General features: G+C 49.0%; 2 protein-coding genes across 2 annotated transcripts in view; both read left to right on the top strand.

Annotated features, from left to right (window-relative positions):
• dst (dystonin) overlaps positions 1-8,800 on the top strand; it is a 119,834-nt gene extending 111,034 nt beyond the window's left edge. Inside the window, 11 exon segments of the mRNA XM_060072913.1 lie at positions 211-373; positions 737-891; positions 986-1,060; positions 1,223-1,240; positions 2,018-2,128; positions 3,379-3,496; positions 4,678-4,791; positions 5,880-6,091; positions 6,436-6,546; positions 7,098-7,224; positions 7,683-8,800. Coding sequence (XP_059928896.1) covers positions 211-373; positions 737-891; positions 986-1,060; positions 1,223-1,240; positions 2,018-2,128; positions 3,379-3,496; positions 4,678-4,791; positions 5,880-6,091; positions 6,436-6,546; positions 7,098-7,224; positions 7,683-7,927 — 1,449 coding nt within the window. The 3' untranslated portion in view covers positions 7,928-8,800.
• Positions 8,801-9,987: 1,187 nt separating this feature from the next.
• The window catches only part of zmp:0000000760 (collagen alpha-1(IX) chain), a 15,482-nt gene continuing 5,469 nt past the window's right edge, over positions 9,988-20,000 (top strand). Inside the window, exons 1-20 of the mRNA XM_060072917.1 lie at positions 9,988-10,172; positions 10,737-10,843; positions 11,273-11,396; positions 12,016-12,412; positions 13,225-13,302; positions 13,628-13,723; positions 13,824-13,877; positions 16,528-16,581; positions 16,672-16,725; positions 16,837-16,890; positions 17,222-17,275; positions 17,379-17,432; positions 17,558-17,611; positions 18,054-18,107; positions 18,257-18,301; positions 18,387-18,440; positions 18,558-18,611; positions 18,725-18,778; positions 19,056-19,127; positions 19,217-19,252. Coding sequence (XP_059928900.1) covers positions 10,765-10,843; positions 11,273-11,396; positions 12,016-12,412; positions 13,225-13,302; positions 13,628-13,723; positions 13,824-13,877; positions 16,528-16,581; positions 16,672-16,725; positions 16,837-16,890; positions 17,222-17,275; positions 17,379-17,432; positions 17,558-17,611; positions 18,054-18,107; positions 18,257-18,301; positions 18,387-18,440; positions 18,558-18,611; positions 18,725-18,778; positions 19,056-19,127; positions 19,217-19,252 — 1,521 coding nt within the window. The 5' untranslated portion in view covers positions 9,988-10,172; positions 10,737-10,764. The remainder of the gene's footprint in view (positions 10,173-10,736; positions 10,844-11,272; positions 11,397-12,015; positions 12,413-13,224; positions 13,303-13,627; positions 13,724-13,823; positions 13,878-16,527; positions 16,582-16,671; positions 16,726-16,836; positions 16,891-17,221; positions 17,276-17,378; positions 17,433-17,557; positions 17,612-18,053; positions 18,108-18,256; positions 18,302-18,386; positions 18,441-18,557; positions 18,612-18,724; positions 18,779-19,055; positions 19,128-19,216; positions 19,253-20,000) is intronic.

Below are 20,000 nucleotides of genomic sequence, written 5' to 3'. Positions count from 1 at the left end.
GAGTTATTGCTCTTTTATCTATATCCAAATGTGAATCTTCTGGTACGAATCATTCAGAAGCAGGTAGGGGCTAGGCAGCGTGCTCTAGGTCTAAGAGGCCTACCGGTAGACGCGGCCATTTGGGATTGATCAGAGAACTTTTTGGCGATGGGTCCCAACACCCTACAGTGTCCAGCCTTCTGAATGCCCTTTTGTCTCTGCCCTCCACAGCTGAAGGAGTTTGACAACTTTGACTTTGACGTGTGGAGGAAGAAGTACATGCGCTGGATGAACCACAAGAAGTCGCGCGTCATGGACTTCTTCAGGCGCATCGACAAAGACCAGGACGGCAAGGTGACCCGCGAGGAGTTCATCGAGGGCATCCTCTCCTCCAGTAAGTCCAGGAACACCCCATCCACACGCACACACACACTAACACACACGCACACACACTAACACACACACACACACTAACACACACACAAACACACTGATAGAGGCACACACACACACACACACACACACACACACAGATACTCACACACACAGATACTCACCCATTCACTCACTCACTCACTCACTCACTCACTCGCTCGCTCGCTCACTCACTCACTCACTCACTCACTCACTCACTCACTCACTCACTCACTCACTCACTCACTCACTCACTCACTCACTCACCCACTCACTCACTCACTCAGTCACACATGTAGGTAGGGTTCTCTCATGACGTGGTCGTTTTGATCGGATCTCCCAGGATTCCCGACCAGTCGCCTGGAGATGAGCGCGGTGGCGGACATCTTCGACCGCGACGGCGACGGCTTCATCGACTACTACGAGTTTGTGGCGGCGCTGCACCCCAACAAGGAGGCGTACAAACCGCTAACGGACGCCGACAAGATCGAGGACGAGGTAACGGGAAAGACGGCGGTACAAAACATAACGATGGTGACGCTTTGTCAAGCAGCGTTGTTCTTGCCTCTAACTGACATTTCTTGTATTGCAGGTTACGCGTCAAGTGGCGAAATGTAAATGTCCTAAGAGATTCCAAGTGGAACAAATCGGAGCGAACAAATATCGGGTATGAATATTTAATTCTAATCTAGTCGTTCTAATTACTGTTATTATGCACCCCTGTAACATGATCAGACATAACATTTCTACAGTCGTGAAAGATTATGATGGTTGTGTTTCTGATGATAGTTTCATGACTCTAATTTATGTTTTATTTTGTCTTTCCCAGTTCTACCTTGGAAACCAGGTACATATGAACCATGTCTTTGTCTTCTGTTTGTTCTGTGGGCCTTACTAGATTTACTTCCTTACTTTTTTCCTGCTTTCATTTTTCTATTAACCTTTCTTGTATGAAGACTTCTTACTTTTATTTTACAATGAAACTCAGATGTAGATAAACTCTCAGGTAGATGGACTTTAAATGATTTAGGATATCAATACAATTTAAATTGGAATCGCTTTCCAGCTTTAAGGTAGAAGAAAATGTTTATACATATACCTGCTTTTGAGTTTCAGGAAAAATGCTAATGCTACAAAGCCAACCACATTCCAGAACATGCTAACTGTCGGGCAGTTTGGAACTTAATGCTTTGCGTGTGCTTGGCTTGTTAAGGCTTACTGAGCAATGGGAATGATTGAACTCTCAAATGGCTGGCCTATGTTTTCCCTTTCTTTACAACTGACACCTTTTATTTATATATTTTCCTATTTGGGCAGCATATGCTTTCTTTAAGTATTGCTTGCTTCTCCTTTTATTGCTTTTCATGTTAATATGTACTTCATTTCTTTGGCAGCAGGGAGAGTGTTTGCATGTTTGCAAAATGCGATTCATCGCTGCCATTGGGGGGCGGTGGGGGGGGGGGGGTCACATGCTTTCTGAAGCCTGTTGGGTAATGGACCGTTGGGTCGTCAGCAATAGGAATCTAGTGGCAGTGGTGGTGTGTGTCACACAGGTCTATGTTTCATGTCGACATCTATGCAGTGCATTTGTATTCACACCTCAATGACATTATTCTCTTAACAGTTTGGTCTGGTTCACTGCTTACATGACTCGGTAATCGGCGATGAGACACTAGCAAACAGGGAAAGTCAAAATCTGTCCCCACACCTACACGTCATGGAAAGCTGTATCCTGGTAAATGGTTGTCCTTCAAGATATTTATTGTGCCTTTTTATTTACCTCCGGATCATTTATTTAAACGTCATTACTTTTAAATGTCCCCGATCACAAACAAAATCACCAGTGGCATTAAAATCATTTATTTGGAAACAATCATATCGATTTATACATGGGATTGGTCCAATGAGGACTGTTGTAGGCATCTCTCTGGAGTTCATCAGTGTGTGGTCATGTATGCGTGTTACACCGTGGTTGATAAGACAAGAGTTATTCGTTGTGAGACTCCATTGCCCATCGTTGTTCTCAGTGTCTCATTGGTTTCTGCATCGGTCAGTGCATCCTCAGAGTCATTGGGAGTCGGTAGAATGATGTGTGACTCAGTACCCGCTTGCTGGAGATTGTCCTGTGCTTTGAGTCTTTATTTGATCGGCGTATCGTGACGTGCCTTATTGTTTTATTGTCTTATACAGATTGCATGCAGCCGTGATTATTGTGTGCACTTCCAAATGGTCAAATGCTTGATGTCATATCCATCTGGCTGCTTCGCTCCCATCTCATTAAAACCGGCCTTCTCCAGTTCAGACACAGCATAGATAAAAAGTGCTTCGGTAGAGTAAATTAGTTGTGCAGTAGTGCCCCCATCTGGTGGACTACATTACTGCAACATTTTCCTACAGAACTAATAGGATGCAAGATGGGAAGTGGTGATAAGATTAAGAGAGGGAGATCAAATTAATATTTCATCATATTTCATATGAAAGAGGATGATGATATAATCTTAAAAAAATACATAATTGATGTTACTAATATCTGAAATATCACCTTTTACACAGCTAATGGATGTGTTGGATAGACCTTGCGTAACCACGTGTCTCGAACAATAATTGTTTGTTGTGTCTGTTTTGGCGTGGCATGGGAAAAGCAGCTCCATCCATACCCCGGCTAAGATCACACCTGTCACCTGTGCACTCCGCCTGCGAAGGCGTTTCATTTCTGCATGTGAACGTCACAAACGACACAAACCACCTCGACGCTACTGTGAATGTTTGGCACGATACCGATCTGCCTCGCCGTGATGTGTCCGTCCCTCCGGGGCCTGTCTTGTGTCCTGTGCCTTCCATTGCTTTTCATTTCCTAGTGGATCAAACAACGGACTGATTTCACACGTTCCCCTGTGCTGCTCTCTCTCCCTCTCCCCCCTGAACACCTCCCTCCCCCTCTCCCCCCTGAACACCTCTCTCCCCCCTCCCTCCCCCCCCCCCTAGTTCGGAGACTCCCAGCAGCTCCGTCTGGTGCGGATCCTGCGCAGCACGGTGATGGTGCGGGTGGGCGGCGGCTGGATGGCCCTGGACGAGTTCCTGGTGAAGAACGACCCCTGCCGCGGTACGTTGACCCCCTCGTGACCCCGCGTGTGACCCCGAGTGTGACCTCACACGGCCAGGGCGGGGCTGTTCTCATGGAAACAGTGGTAGGAGATTAGGATAGATAGATGAAAGGATAGATACCTTAAGATGAGACATTAGAGAGAGAGAGAGAGAGAGAGAGAGAGAGAGAGACTACGGTCAGCAAATGGATGTCATCGATCTGATGGTTGTGTTGCGATAGATGATCTAATTGACTGCTGTATCGCAGTAAATTAAGAATAGGATAGACAGGATCCCTCAGTATATTCTCAGTGGCTCAGGATTGTCATGTGATTTCCTGATACGCCTGTAAAAAAAAAAATGCACAAATGCATAATTTCCCTGATGTTTTTAATGCTCTCCATTTTTCGTATCTGTTAAATCGAAAAAAAATTACCCTATGATTTTTTCATAATCTTTTCAACTAAATGCTTTGATATTCGAGCAATAATTAATGTTTGTTTATAATTTTACAATGTTCATATTTCCAAATGTCAAATGAATTGTATTCCCTCTCTCCAAGGCCTTTCACTGTTTCAAGGACATTTTAGGCCCCGGTTATAGAGAGTTCAAATGTTGTTACACTATTTATGACATTGTCCATATCCGAGGAAGAAACTTCTTTGCAGCTAATCTTCTTCTTTCTCACTCACGGTTTCATTTTCTTGCTTGACATCAAGAGACAACTGGAGGTCTGTTCTGGAAAGGCTAAGCTAGCACAAACGTGCTATGTTTGAAATTGTAAAACTGGTCACTAGTCAGGCATTTGAGTAATTTGGAGAGGGAAGGAACTCTGAATCTCAACGATTAGTACCGGAAATATTTTTTACGAAAGAAAAATTATTCACAGGAATAATTTGATTATCACCACTCACTATCTATTGATTTTTTATTTTTTGTTTTATTGTACACTTTTAATTGCACAGTTAATGATTAGAACATGCAGTAACCTGGGGTAATGTAATGCCAACTACACAACCAATTCCTCTATAACGCACTAATAGCAACACATGCCGACACCTGTATAAGTTCTGAAGTCCTATTCGCACCCAGTCAGTCGTCAGTACTATGAATGTGTTCGACATGCCCCCTGTTCTTCTTCCTGTTGGTTGACCGGTGCGCTGTGTACGTTTCCCCCCCCCCCCCCCCCGCCCTCTCCAGTGCATCACCACGGCAGCAAAATGCTGCGCTCGGAATCAAACTCCTCCATAACTCAGTCTCCTTTAGGTTGGCAAATCTCAAACTTACTCACCGTGCTCCATGACCCCAATAGCGGTATGTGTGTCTGCACCTCCACCGTGCTTGCGCGTGTGTGTGTGTGTGTGCGCCCGGGTGTGCGTGTGCCTTAGGGGTGTGTAAGTACTCATGGGTGTCTTCGTCGTCATGGTCACCACAAACATCTGCTTGGTGCTTGGTTCACGTCCACTCCTCCTCATCGTCGTCGCCCATCGCTCTTCGTTGTGGTTGTGCTGGTTTGTCCCCCCCCCCCCCCCCTGCATGTCCTTTGTTGTTTTACCTCAACCTTCAACGGCGCCCCCTGCTGTTGGCGGGGGTTATTTTTGGGAGGGGGTGTCATTTGCCTCCCGGTTCAACACCCTCCCTCCCAGCGGGTCACCCCAGAGCTGTGAGCACCTGGTGATGGTTTGTTTTGGCGTGCCGCTGCTCTCAGGTGCAACTGGAAATAACATCCTAAAAATAGCCGGTCGCCGTGACGCCAAGCTTGTGGTGGCTACAGGGCGTGTGTGTGTGTGTGTGCGTGGGGGGGGGGGGTGTGAAAAAAAGTATTTGGTGAACATGTGTTGTGTTTGTTTTTGGCTTCAGATGTGTTTGCTGCCAAGCTATGCTTCGTAGTGACATAGTGTTTATGGGATGCACAGGCTGGGATGCTGGGATATTCTGCCATAGAAATATAATATTTATCTCTGTGGACCGAAGTGCATATCAAACTGCTTATTCGGAAAGTTTTCAGGAATCATAGTGTGATTATAATGTTTTGAAGGTTTAAGGGAATGGGTCGAAGGTGTATTTAAAACATTCCACCGGATAAAGCAGTATCGCTTACTTATTTGGGGCTGACAAAAAAAAACAAAAAAACGATATTCCTTTGCCTATGAAGATTATATCTATTCGACAAGACGTCCCAGAAATGTAAACCCGCATGTTTTACATTACTCATCGTGTATTTTTTAATTTTGTTCAACGTGTGGCATGAAAACAACATAAACCCCCATACCTCCGTCCCCCGTGTGAATCCATTCAAACCCCCGGGCTGGACTTGAATGCGGCCGGGTCTCGCCCCTGTACATAACGCTGACCCTTCCTCCAGGCCGCCCGCCTCACTCTGCCTGTCCCCCCCCCTCCAGCTAAAGGACGCACCAACCTGGAGCTCCGGGAGAGGTTCATCCTCCCCGAGGGGACCACCCAGATCATGGCCAGCTTCCGCTACCGCGGCCGTCGCTCGTCCAGGCCCTCGTCCCGCGCCGCCTCCCCCAACCGCTCCACCTCCAGCCACAGCTGCCCCGCGCCGGCCCCCAACGCCACCCCGGTCACCACGGTGACCAGCGGGACCCCCAAGGTGAGGGCGTTGTGCTTCTCGCCGTGGCCATCTTCTTTTAAATGGTCTCTGTGCCGCGGAAAAAACGTCAACATCTCTACCTCTTTGATTTTACGTTTGTACTTTTTAGTTTTCCGTCAGTTATCTGCTAATATTGTCACGAGGCAACTGCCATCTTTGTCCGTATCTTTCTATTATTTTTTATTTACTTCTATTTTGTCCATATTGTTTCATATTTATTTCAGTGTCCGCCTCTTCTCCATATGTTTTTTTTGTATTGTCGTATTACGGTTTATTATTTCTCCATTCGTCCCACGTCAACCATTGTCCATGTTATGTATCCATTTTGTACCATTGCTCCCCAGAACTCCCAAGCCATTGTCCGCAATTACGATAAGCCCTGGCTTGTCAACAGCAAGCCCTCGTCTCCTCTTAAGTCTTCAGACGGCTGTGGTAGCCCTGGCTCGTCGTCAGAGGTACCGTGAACCAACGCCACTCTGGGGAACTCGCTGGCCCTCTAGCTAGCTCTCTCGCTGGCTCTCTCGCTTCTTAACCTCAACCTCGCCGCCTCCTTCCGTCCAACTGAAATCTGTAGCGCGGTGGTGGTCACCGGTGGGGGCTTTGCTTTGTGTGTTCCCCTCACTGTGACCCCCTTAGTTTCTAGGAGCCCAGTGTTCTCGACTCAACGAGATATTCTGCAACCCCAGATTTCAGTTTGGCCTGAAAAACTCAAATACTCTTAATATTCGAAAATATTAACCCGTTTCAGATTCTGTCCTTTGGATTAACCTTTCTAACTGTTTCACGAACTGCTGCTTTCTGGGATAACCTTGTTGTTCGATGTACTGTGTGTTTGCATGCTTGGTTCACTAATGATACTAATATCAATGACTGATGACAAAAGGCTAAGCTAGAGTACAAACAACATCTCTTGGTTTCCTTTAGATGGATTAACACTGACTGCTTCTGACGTCCATATTGTATGTGAATGTCGAACAGGATACTGACCTTCCATGGTGTTTTTCAGGGCACGCCAGTACAGGGCAGCAAACTACGTCTCCCAGGATACCTTTCTGGGAAAGGCTTCCAGTCAGGCGAGGAGGGGACCTTGATAAACAACGCTGTACTCAAGGCGCGCGCGCAGGCGATGGGCGGTATGTGAAGCTCGGCTAAATGATGATTTACTGCTTATAAGTTGAACATACAAACATGTATATTGGATGTGTGCTGTAACTACGTTTCAAACAATCAGTTACCCTTTTTCGACTGGATTATCTTAAGGATTGTGCTTCGGGGCATTTTAATTGTAATCCATCGTTCACATCAATCACAATATATTGGCCAAATTGTGATACATAACCTCCCTAATGCTGCTGATTCACTGTGTCTCTTTGGATAAATTCTAAGCCAATCAGAGTGCTTCCTACATTCCATAATCACCATCTGCCCGAGTCATCAATTTTACTTAGGCATTTTTGACGCTAAATACAAGATTAGCATCTTAAAATAGGACTTTAAAGGCAATTATGATAAGAACGAACCAGCCACTCAACCCCAGACTGCTTCATTAAACCCTCTCTAATCATGATTGCGTCCCCCCCCCCCCCCCCAGAGAGGAAGAACCCCAGCCAGCCAGGCAGTCGCGGCAGCAGCCGGCGAGGCAGCGACGCCTCCGACTTCGACATCTCCGACATCCAATCGGTGTGCTCCGACGCCTCGGAGAACGTGGGCGAACACGGAAGACCCTCCCCCCGCGGCTCGGCCGCCCGTCAGCACGGCGGGAAGCCCTCCAAGATCCCCACGCCCAAGCGGAGAGCCACGCCCACGAGCAAACTGGCCAAGGGATCCAAGCGATAGCTCCCGGCCTTGACCCCCCCCCCCCCCACCCACCTCACCCCTCGACCCTTGACCCCTCACCCCCCCCAACCACCACCCCTTCCAGGAAGCCGTTGGCTCCGAGCGGTGTGCAATAGACACTGGAAAGAAAACACGAACTCAGAAAAAAAGAAGAAGACGAAGGACTGCGAAACGGTGTTAGTGTTATTTAAATTGCTGCAAAGATGTAAAATATTCCATTAAGAGGCGATGTGGTTTTAATTTTAACGTGCGAATGGAATGTCAATGGCCTTGTGGATGTGTCTTAATGTATTTTATTTTTGTGAATAATGTCGATTTTAGTTTTTACCGTTTTAATTTTATTAACGCTAAAACCTGTAGTGGTTTGAAATACGACTTTTGAAAGAAAAAAATCGTTGAACTGGGTGGGTGTAGCCTAACAGTTGTACTAAGCTATCGAATGGCATAATAACATCAAGACTGTTCTCTGAGAGAGTTAATGAATGTACTGTTTATTTATTCGTGGTGATTTTGCGGAAAAGGGTGTTTGCGTGAGACACACTAATTATGTATTTAAATTGCGATGTTGTACTGCCAGCGCTGCATATTACAGGGCAATCCAATATACCACAACATACCACGGCGCACCCTGCATAGGAAGAGCTCGAGTCGACGCAGGAAAACCTCTCCAATCATGTAGCTTGTAACTCCTATTAATCTCAGCCAATGCTAATCCGGTTTCAATCGATGGGTTCCCGCATGGAGGCCTATAGACTATAGCCCTGTAGAGTAGCTCCTCGCAGCGCGTGGCCTTCTGTTTCCGCTCTGGTTCAGTAGAGATGTCATGGTTACTGTAACATATTTGTAATAAACCACACGCCTGCTGAACGCTGATTCGTCAACGAGAACGCTGCTTTTCTTGTGTTCGGTCTCTGTGTGTGTCGTTTACTCTCTCCGATGTGTCTCTGTGTACTCTTAACCCCGATAACATCTTCACCTTAAGCAGGGGTTTCCAGGCTTCATGTAAGTATTATAAGCAAGACATTCTCATTACCGTTTCAAAAAGACTGAGATGATTAACTCTTTCTCCATGTATCTTATTTATTAATTAAGTATTCCCCTTCCAGTCTCCAAACATGCTGATGATCAAATGAAACCCACAAGCCATGAAATATTAACTGTGGTCATTCCATTTAAGGATAACAGTTTGAAAACCACTTGCAAAAATAATTGATTAATTGGTTGATCCCAAATGAAATGTCCATTCTCACAGATATGCGGGCCAATCAAGATGAACAGCAGTTGGTTCCTATTTGGATCAGACGGAAGACTCCAAGATATTATCGATAAACCGAAACCACTCAACCCTGAAACCCGATGCCTGCTAGTAACTACAGTACAATAAAGAGGCATGATGCAGACACCTTCTCAACACTGAGGAGGTGGGCTAAGTGAGGGTAATGCTGGCTCAATGGACTTCATCATTGACTTCAGTGTATTGCTCCAGGTCTGTTGTGTCTGCAGGCCAGTGCCTCCCATTCAGGCCACGGCTGGGGGACTGTTTGCTGAGCCTGGTGTGGCCTACCTGTGACATTCTGCATCTCTCTCCCACAAGGAACCCTCCACACAGTACTGCACTCAAAGTGGAGCTCACTTTTTCAACCCGTTTATCGACGATTCTCGAATATTTGTGACTAGAGATCTGGGAAAACATTCCGTATTCACAATCATTGTTATTTAATCACGAAACATTCACAACACACGAGTAAGGCCTCGAAGGCATAGATTGTGGTACAAATACTGTAAACACCTTCCTTTAACCCTTTGATGCTTGTTTAAAACCATCTAGCGCCTCACATCATCCATGGTGGGTCAGAAGTGGCCCTGGTCGTCAAGGGGGTTAAACAAGCACATTCTCCGGGGTCCACGGCACTCCATCTCCTGGCACTTGTCAGCTCCAAAGGCTCTGCTGTCGGACGGGCTCTGGGCGGGACCAGCCTATAGGAGGGCGCGGATCCCCTGGGGCCCAGGGGCGGAGTGGAGCACAGGGGACAGGTCCCGGCCGTCCCCGTCCCCCCACCCCACCCCCTGAGATCCTGGGCTCTGAGCTCCCAGTTTGAATGGTTCTCCTGTTCCAACCGAACCTCGCCGGACCCTGGGATGACTTATTAGATCTGGACCCGCTCCTCACTCGGCCCACTGTAGAAGGACCCGTCCACAGCCATCGAAGGAGTCTCCTTTTTTTTTGTTTTTTTTGAAGGAATATGTAAGTAACTGGAGTTTTTCGGATTATAATTTGTATGCGTATATTCTGGGTTAGTTGAGGTTGTGGTGTGTTGTTGGTTAAAGTAACAGGGATTAGCAGCCATTGCGATTGTAGATGAAGTGTCTCATTTATATAAAAAAACGCAAGCGGTTCCTTGTATTTAAAAAAAAGAAGATACAATTTTGGGGCATTTATTGGGGATACGTGTTCCGATGTTATTTGTATATGAATCAGTCCAAAGATAGTATTTAAAGATTTACTATTTAATCTGTTACCTTTCGCATATCATTTTAGTAACATTCAAATGGATCATGTTTTCCTTATCGTTCACTTCGATCTAATCATTTATCATTTTATTTTTGTAAATATATTGTTTCCGGCTTATAATGACTATTTTACATTTATGTTTTTCGAAAAATGCACACATAAGGCCTATTCATTTGCAACTTTAATTTAATGTTAACTATTCATCATATGTTTTTTTATATTTAAATTGTCTCTCTATGCTATTTTATAGATATTATATATTCATTATTTTTTATTATATAATGCTTTTCTTTTCAGGCACCTTTGAACTTTGAGTATTTGGGAAATGCCAGCCTTTAAAAATATGCTGGTGTTCGTAGTGTTTGTTGGAGTCTTGGCGGCGATTCATTGCCAGAAATTACCAAGTAAGTAGGTTACAGCGAATGTAATTCGAAATATTAAACACACCTCACAACATGTCCGCTAGATGTCAGCCTTTCACAACCAAGTGCTCATGACCTGATTAATGATGAATATTGCTTGATTCACCAAAACAATTCGGAACCAAAGCAAAAATACCTCAAAGTCGTCCTTATCTCACTTATCTCATTCAATGTCACGTTGCATGTCCCAAATGTGACTTCATACATCCCCAAAACCCTTTGATGATCAAGGTTGTTATCTATTTATCACCACCTTAGGCTAGGCTTCAGCCATATTTGATGACATGAAGAGCTTAAAAACGTTTTAACAGATTGATACGCGGATCAATAATGCGTCTTGATGCTGATTATGCATTCACCTGAATGCTAATTCATATCAAACTAAGCTAGGTGTTTTTCTTCTGTTTTAAGGCTTCGACATGCTGGAGGAGTTCCGTGTGTCCGAGTCCCGCGGCGTGCGGAGGGTGAACGGGTCGGACCCCGAGGCCGTCGCCTACCGGGTTAACCCTTCCATCCACCTTCAAAGGACCATGAGGTACTGCACTCTGTCCGGCAGCCACGCTGGCTCCGCGGAGCTGTGCACTGCACCATGATTAACCATAACGACAACTAGTACCTCATCTGTCAGGGTAGATTGCAGGGAATGACGAAGGTGAAGGTGTGAACCTTCATCTGTTCCAGTGTTTATAACTGTTAAATACGGTTTCGGAGATTCAAAGGTCAAATTCAATCAAGACCATACACTGTCAAAATAAATAGCTGGTCCTTGAGGCCACCAGCCAGCAAACTCGATCCTATATATATATACTGTAACCTATGGATTGCAGTAGAAAAAACAGTTATTAATGGACATTGACAGTTTAAAAACACAATTAATTAATTATTTTTTTTATAATAAAACCTAACTTGGTCGACTTTGTTTTATCCAAAGCAGCTCACAGGGAATTGTGTCGATACCTCAAGGAAGCCAAAACAGGACGACCGACTGTAGAGCTTGGGATGCGTCCTCAAACCCCACAACCTTTCGCCCGTCAATCCAACACACCCACCTCCCCTGTGTCCCGCCTCTCATATCCCCCCCCCTCCTCCCCCCCCCCCCCCCCTCCCCCCCCGCCCGCCTAACGTTAACACATCTCCCCTCCTCCCCACTACAGCGACGTGTACCCCGACGGCCTCCCCTCCGACTACTCCGTCATCGCCACCTTCAAGGTGGCCCCGGACACGGCCCGCAAGTCCTGGAACCTGTGGCAGGTCAGCGACCCCGAGGGCCGCGAGCAGGTGGGCCTGCGTTTCCACGGCGACTCCCGCTCCCTGGACTTCTTCTACGCGGGGCCCGGCGGCGCCCAGAAGCTGCGGTCCTTCACCCGCGGCGTGGACAAGCTGTTTGACGGCGAGTGGCACAAGCTGGCGCTCAGCGTGCGCGGCGGCCGCGTGCGGCTGCTGGTGGACTGCGGCGAGGTGGGGGTGGAGCGCGTGGGCGAACGCCGCCCCGTGATTCGCCGGGGGTTCACCTCCATCGTGAAGCGCGCCGTCGGCGATCGCTCGGTGGCCGTAAGTCTGTTTGGCCCGCCCGGCGCCCGTGTGTTGTGCTGTCGAGTGATTGGTTGTTGACCGGGTGATGCCCGCAGTGATTTCAGATACGGGTCATGATGGAGCAGGTCAAAGGTCAGGGCCTTCCCGCTCAAGGGGGCTTACAGGTTGGGCTGCTTAATGAATCGAGGTTTGGACTCGGGAGCCTTTGCGGCTGGGAGGCCGCCGCCCCCGTCACTGCACCATCCTGTCCGCCAATGTGGTTTTCGTAGGCGGCGTGAATATGAATGAGGGGACAGCCGGAGACTCAGCTGACTCATATGATGAGTCACGTTGTTCTAAATCCCCGATCCATTCCAAAAACGCTCAAATCCGTCACGTGACCGCAGAGAAGGTCATTTCAATTGTATTGTATATCAAACTAACGTTAGTCAAACCCATTTCTCTGATGGGGTTAATGTTATGGTTAGGAGTCAGCATGCGAGTTTGACTGACAGGCTGCCTGTCCAATCCCGGTGCTCGAGGCGGGACTTTCCCCGGATTCCGCCTACGAAAAAGCCATTTGCATCCTGTCCTCGTGTCTGACTTCTTGTCCCCCTAAAAGGAGTTGAAGACCGCCGGTTCCTCCCGACTCCTCTCTTTATATAGTTGTGTTCCCACCTCCGCCGTCTATGTCCCTTAAGAAGAACCAGGAGCCAGCTCAGGGCCACAAACAGAGAGGCAGAGGAGTCTGTCAGGGCCGGTTCCCCTGGGTTCATGTTCCTGCCTCTTACTGGTTCCCGGTCTGAGCTGGTCTGTCCGTCCGTCTGTCCACTGACCCTCTTGTCCTCCAGGTGGACCTGCAGCAGATGGACGTCTCCTGTGACCCAGAGCAGGCCTACTCAGAGGGCTGCTGCGAGCTCTCTAGTGTGGTGAGCCGGGCCGACACACACACACACACACACACGGACGCAAGCACGCACACACATGCACAGGGACGCACACACACGCGCGCATGGACACATAAACACACACATGCACACACCCACACACACGCACACACACACACACACACACACACACACACACACACACACACACACACACACACACACACACCCACACACACACACACACACACACACACACACACACACACACACGCGCGCACACACACACATGGCGTGGTGGCCGCAGCCTGGCTGTTAAACAGTGAATGCATCTTTAACACATTTCTCTGTTGTGTGTTTATGGCAGTGTGGCGGCCATGCAGAGATGGGGATAACAGCTGGCCGGCCTCCCTGCAAATGTATGAATGGACAACCAGGGGTTCAGGGGCGACCGGGGTCAAAGGTGAATGAGATGAACACACAGACACACACACACACACAGAACATTGGTTGTTTGATTTCTCCAGCCTAACAGATCCATTTCTGTCTGTGACCCCCGGCAGGGTCACCGAGGTCTGCCGGGGAATTCGGGCGATCCAGGACGGGGCGGAAACTGGGTACATATAAAACGGCAACAAACGTTTAACACGGCGGCGCCAAAGGCTCCGTCGTGTTGTGGAGCCCACAGTGGGTTCGCTCATCAGGGCGGGGCTGCGTCGGCTTCAACTGGAGCCGTCGGAGACGCCGCTGCGCTGATTCGCTCGCGGCCCGCTGCCACAAATCGGGAGACGGCGGTCAGAGCGTTTGGTCGAGAGGAGGCCGGACGGAAGCTGGAGCAGGTTGTCAGAGAGGGCGCCGAGCAGGTTCCCGGCGTGTTCCTCAAAAAATACAAAAAAACTAAAACGGAAATATCCCTCTTGCAATGTAGTGGAAAGGACGCCAAGAGAAAATACGAACCTGCCCGGATGTGCTAATAAATGAGTCTTTGGGGGTTTGTGGAACTGCAGTTTGTAACTGTCAGCGTAGGGTTAGGATGATCGGTTAGGAGATGTGAATGGCAGAGGATCATAGGATTTGTAGTGGTTTTTTGCTTCTTCCCTTTAAGGACTCTGAGCCAACTATAATGAATCCCATAGACACAATAAAACAAGAATACAGCCGAGTTAAAACCAGACCATTCAAACATGACGGGAAGCCTGTCAAGAGCTTACTCAGCTGCGTGTGAACCCCCGTTATGGTTTCCATGTTTTAAAAGATCTCCATCTCAGCATAAACGCTAACAGTCGTAATCACATGGAGATCCGCCTCTCCTTTGAAGAGACTCAAGACAGCCAATCGCTTCGTCGTAATACGCGTCGTGACTTTTAACGTACGCAAAACGTCTGTTGTCTGGAGCTACCTAACAGCGGGGGCCTCAGGTGTGTGTAAACCGGGTTATTTCCCCCTGCGTAACCGTAATGGCTTTGATGTCCAGCTGCGTGTCGGGGAGAGCTGCGTCCCCCCGCACACAGAACCCATCCCAGATGCTGGCCGATGTTTACCGAGAGATGTTGAGATTGTTTGTTGGCTGATAGGTCAACATTCAACACGGCTCCTGCATTCAACATGGACCTCCGCCCCGCTGCCACTGAGTGCATGTCGACCCTCGACACACACACACACACACACACGTGTGCACGCACACAAGCACATGCATGAACACACACACACACACACAAACACACACACACATTCTGCACGTGTGCGCACAAACACACTCACCGTCAACCCACGCATAACCCCCACGCACACACTCACAAACACACACACACACACACACACACACACACACAAACATATTCGTACACACACACAAACACACACACACACACACACACACTCGCACACACCCACACATACACATGCACGCTTACACACACACACACACACACACACACACACACACACACACACACACACACACCCACAAGCCCTAGCAACAATCCGGAACTGTGCGGACCACATTGTCCCGTCCTGCGTCGTAGCCCCCAGGTTCCCATGTGGCGGTGAACATCTGTCTCGTGTAAGCCCCTGGAGTCCTGAAGGCCGGGCTGCGCTCACATCACAGAGCACCACCATGTGCAGCACCGTCCCCGCTGGCATCTGACGAGGGCATTTCCTGGCCCCGGGCCCCGCTAGCCCCCCCCCCCCCCCCCCCCGGCCCCCTCAGCGGTGGTGGGTGGCCGGGCCGATACCGCCCCAGAAGGGCTGCTGTTAAAGTTCACGGTGACGCCTCTCGCCTCTCGCCGTGCCGGCGGCCATGTCTGAGCAGCCTGCCCTCTTTCCAGCCGACGCCGACTGCAGGGAGACCGCCGAAGAAGGTGTGATGGTTAAATAAACACGCGACGTGGAGGCGCCGCGACGCGTCGGACTCTGCTTGTTGACTCAGGGGAACGCGGCCAACTGGCAAGACGCTGTGGCGCGCAAGGCTGTGTTCTCCCCTGGGTTCCCCCCCGTGTGTTCTCCTGTGTTCCCTTGTGTGTTCTCCTCTGTGTTCCCCCCCTCTGTGTTCTCCGGTCTGTTCTCCTGTCTGTTCTCCTGTCTGTTCTCCGGTCTGTTCTCCTCTGTGTTCTCCAGTGTGTTCTCCTGTCTGTTCTCCTCTGTGTTCTCCTGTCTGTTCTCCTCTGTGTTCTCCTGTCTGTTCTCCTCTGTGTTCTCCGGTCTGTTCTCCTGTCTGTTCTCCTCTGTGTTCTCCTCTGTGTTCTCCTGTCTGTTCTCCTGTCTGTTCTCCTGTCTGTTCTCCTGTCTGTTCTCCTCTGTGTTCTCCTGTCTGTTCTCCTGTCTGTTCTCCTCTGTGTTCTCCTCTGTGTTCTCCTGTCTGTTCTCCTGTCTGTTCTCCTGTCTGTTCTCCTCTGTGTTCTCCGGTCTGTTCTCCTGTCTGTTCTCCTGTCTGTTCTCCTGTCTGTTCTCCTCTGTGTTCTCCGGTCTGTTCTCCTGTCTGTTCTCCTGTCTGTTCTCCTCTGTGTTCTCCTCTGTGTTCTCCTGTCTGTTCTCCTGTCTGTTCTCCTCTGTGTTCTCCGGTCTGTTCTCCTGTCTGTTCTCCTGTCTGTTCTCCTCTGTGTTCTCCGGTCTGTTCTCCTGTCTGTTCTCCTGTCTGTTCTCCTCTGTGTTCTCCAGTGTGTTCTGAGGTCTCCTCTCCTCGAAGCACAGACAATAAAAGTCGTATTCCGGGGATTCTGTCATTTAACAAGGCTGCAGTTAACTGCATGATGCAATGTTGTCCCGCAGGGCATCATGGGTAATACCGGCGACTACGGTCACAACGGAGAACCAGGCCTCAAGGTCAGATCATACCTCCTACCTTCTCCTTCCTGTCCTATCAGCACTACCTCCTGCGTGCGTATGATGATGACGTTTGTCTTGTGTCCTTAGGGTGAATCTGGAATCGGAGGCGAGGCAGGACTGCGAGGCCTGCGTGGGCGAGTGGTAATCCTATAAACACTATATATCGCCTTACTCGTTTGTATCCACCTTTTCTTCCTCTCTGTGTCCTGATAGTATGGAAAACTCCTCATGCACGGACTGTTGTGTTGACAGGGGGACAGGGGCCCGAAAGGCCTCAAAGGGTTGCAAGGAGCAGGCGGTTTTAAGGTAGAAACACCGCCAACATCAACACAGCACCACCTCCACCACAACCACCAACCGCACCATACCACCACACACCTCCACCACCACCACTATGACCATGACCCCCGCCACCGCCACCGCCACCCCCTCCCCCACAATCTCCGCACCCACCTCCACAACCGCCACCACAAACATCACCCACGGGCACTTGGCTTTTTTACATAATCGTTCAAAGTCTTTATTTCAATGTATTTAATTTCAGTACAATGTAATAATCCCATCAGACACCGGCAAAGCTACTGTCTATAACCATAACTGAGGGGTATAAACATGGACGTCATGACTTTAATAACAGGGAGTCCGAGGAAAACCTGGAACGCTGGGAGAGACTGGGAAAGAAGGGGAAGTGGTGAGTTGGTATCACAAGAGACTTCCGGTAAACACCTTCATAGGAGATTTGCATTTCTTTACATTTCTGTCTGACCTCCTTCTTCTCTCCTTCTTATTTTAAGGGAGACCAAGGAGAAAGAGGACACGTAGGAATCCCGGGGTACCAAGGCGTAAAGGTATCCCGGTCATTCATCATCAATTGTCGTATTTTCATCTGTTTGTCATCAGTCTGTCTATTTTGTCATTGGATCATCTAAATTGATCTTAATTCATTTTAATCCATCTTGCCATGACTCTGCAGGGAACGAAGGGAACGACTGGCGTGGAGGGCTCCGGGGGCCCAAGAGGTTCGCAGGTGGGTTCTGCCGATACGACCCCCCCCCCCCTGTTCCCCTGTAGATCTCTGACACGCCTGACACTGTCTGCTCGCAGCAACCTTCTGCTGCGAGCAGACACGCCGCATGGATCATTTTAATGTGCACACGACACAGCGGAGAGGAGAGCTATGTTTTTGGCACAGGGGCCTTTTCCATAAACAGCATTAGTGCGTGTGGTTGGGTCCTGGCTCCGTTTGAAGGGCCCCAAAAAGTGTGTATCAACATAAAGACGCTGAGTCACTGTGAAAGGAACCTCAGCGGCTCCGATAGCCAACCCACTGGACACAGGGAAAGGCCAAAACCCCACCGGCCATTAAAAATTAGCCCTCTTTCGGTATTAAACATCGCAATATTTAAGAGGTAGCGGTTTTCACTGGAAACGTTAGTAATTTGTCCCGAAATGCTTTCGCTTCTGAACAGGGGATCGTGGGAGACCCTGGACAGACGGGAACGGCTGGAGAGAAGGGGAAACCCGTATGTACCGTCATAGTTTTACAGCAACACAGCAACCCTCCTAGTAAAAAACTATAAACGCACCTCCACATCCGTGATTCTAAGTGTCGTTTCGTTCTTCGTTTCCTGTCTGAACTTCCTGTCTGAAAAAAAAAAAAACGATAAACTAGGGGATCCCAGGACCTAAGGGTCGAGTCGGCACCATTGGACCAAAGGTGAGTCCCCGTTGCCATAGAAACTGCACTCAATTTGAAGTCCCTCGTTCTTCATTGATCTTCCGTGTCAACGGCCTTTCTTTAGGGAATTATCGGCGACCCCGGCAAGATAGGCCGAGACGGCGACTCTGGCATAGAGGTACTGTTCTCTTGGCTCATGTGGAGAGTATTGTTCGGTTCAGCAAATGTAAAGTATTGTGTTTATACCTGATAAGTCGTCCCAACCCATGACCATGGCTCCGTTCTCCTTCCGAAGGCTTACCAAGGGGTACAGGGTCCCGGTGGCCGAGTGGGGCAGCTCGGCGTCAAGGTGACGTGCCCCCTCCACAGTGCACAACATGTCCGCTCGACAAGAGACCGGGTGTTTGGTTTGGTCGGTGGCCTGACGGGTGATTTAAAGGTGTGCCACTTGCTCTTCAACAGGGGGAGACGGGACCCCGGGGACCGCTGGGGGAAATGGGGGCCCACGGCCAAACGGTAAGTCATGAAGCGCTCAGGTGTTCTTTTCATTTGAAAACCGCCCCGAAAAGAGGCACAGCGACTGCAGCGTCGTGTGTTGTGTGTGTGTGTGTCTCTACGCTAAGTAGTTTGCCATGCTAAAGGAAAAGCACAGTGCACCAGGGATGAATTGGGGGAGGGGGGAGTGAGTGTGTGTGTGTGTGTGGGGTGGGGGGGGGGGGGGGGGGGGGAGAGAGAGAGAGCAAGAGAGAGAGAGAAGACCCCAGAAAGGGGTAATGTATGTTTCTGTCTCTAGGGCCCCAGAGGTTACAAAGGTTCCGCGGCGAAGCCAGGAAGACCTGGATTTATTGGCCCTCCAGGACCTGTGGTGAGTATTCCAGTCGGATCCTGCTCTCCGCTCTTTGAAACCCAAGTTAATTGTCTTTAAAACCACTAAACCGTGTCATTTCCCCACAGGGTCATGTGGGCTTTTCCGGCAAACCAGGAACTAAGGTAACCCCTTCCCTATCTACCGCATGCTAGCGGTCTTACAGTCACCTGATCTGTGCACAGCCAATGTCTCCGGGTCAAAGTTCGCCTTTCTGTTGCCCTTCAGATCCTTCATTGTTACCCCGGTGATTGATCCAGTATAGCTTCTTTTTTTTTTTTTTGCCGTACTCAAGGTAGTCTTTGAAAGACTGGCCTCTATTTCTCACACGTCCAGTCTTTCATCAGACCATTCGAAACACTATCGGGCTGTGTTCACTTATTTCTAATGACACATAAACCTTTCCACATCAAAGAGAGGTAAAGTGTAATCCCGGGAGAAAATGAAATTACTTCTAAATAAATATATAAACTCCTGGTACCCAATCAGTCGTAGCCATTAGCGCTTAGCTCGGCCGCACTCGGGTTAGCTTGGGTTACGGCTCCGGGGGGGCCCTCCTCTTTTACTGTGTCATCGCGGCTCTCGTATAACTAACTACCTGAGCGGCGTCTGTCAGCGCGCTCATATCAGCGGCCGTAAAGAGAGCCGGCTAACAATCGGATAATTCACTTAGCTCCCCAGAGTGGCTGCCCTCTTTGATTCTGTAATGGCAGCTCTCAGGCCCCATATTGGTCCGGTGGCTCCTATTCTCGCCATCTGGACAGGGGGGTCAAAGCCAGGGCTAAACTCCCCCTGAGGGCACCATTCTTGGTGTTTACTGGCTACTTCAGGGCCAATTACTGAGACTCTCTGTGCACCCATTTGTCCGCATTT

The sequence above is a fragment of the Gadus macrocephalus genome, chromosome 15 (genome assembly GCF_031168955.1).
Source record: "Gadus macrocephalus chromosome 15, ASM3116895v1".
Classification (NCBI taxonomy): domain Eukaryota; kingdom Metazoa; phylum Chordata; class Actinopteri; order Gadiformes; family Gadidae; genus Gadus; species Gadus macrocephalus.
Note: the sequence above shows the minus strand (reverse complement) of the source record. Positions and strands in the feature narration are given on the sequence as shown.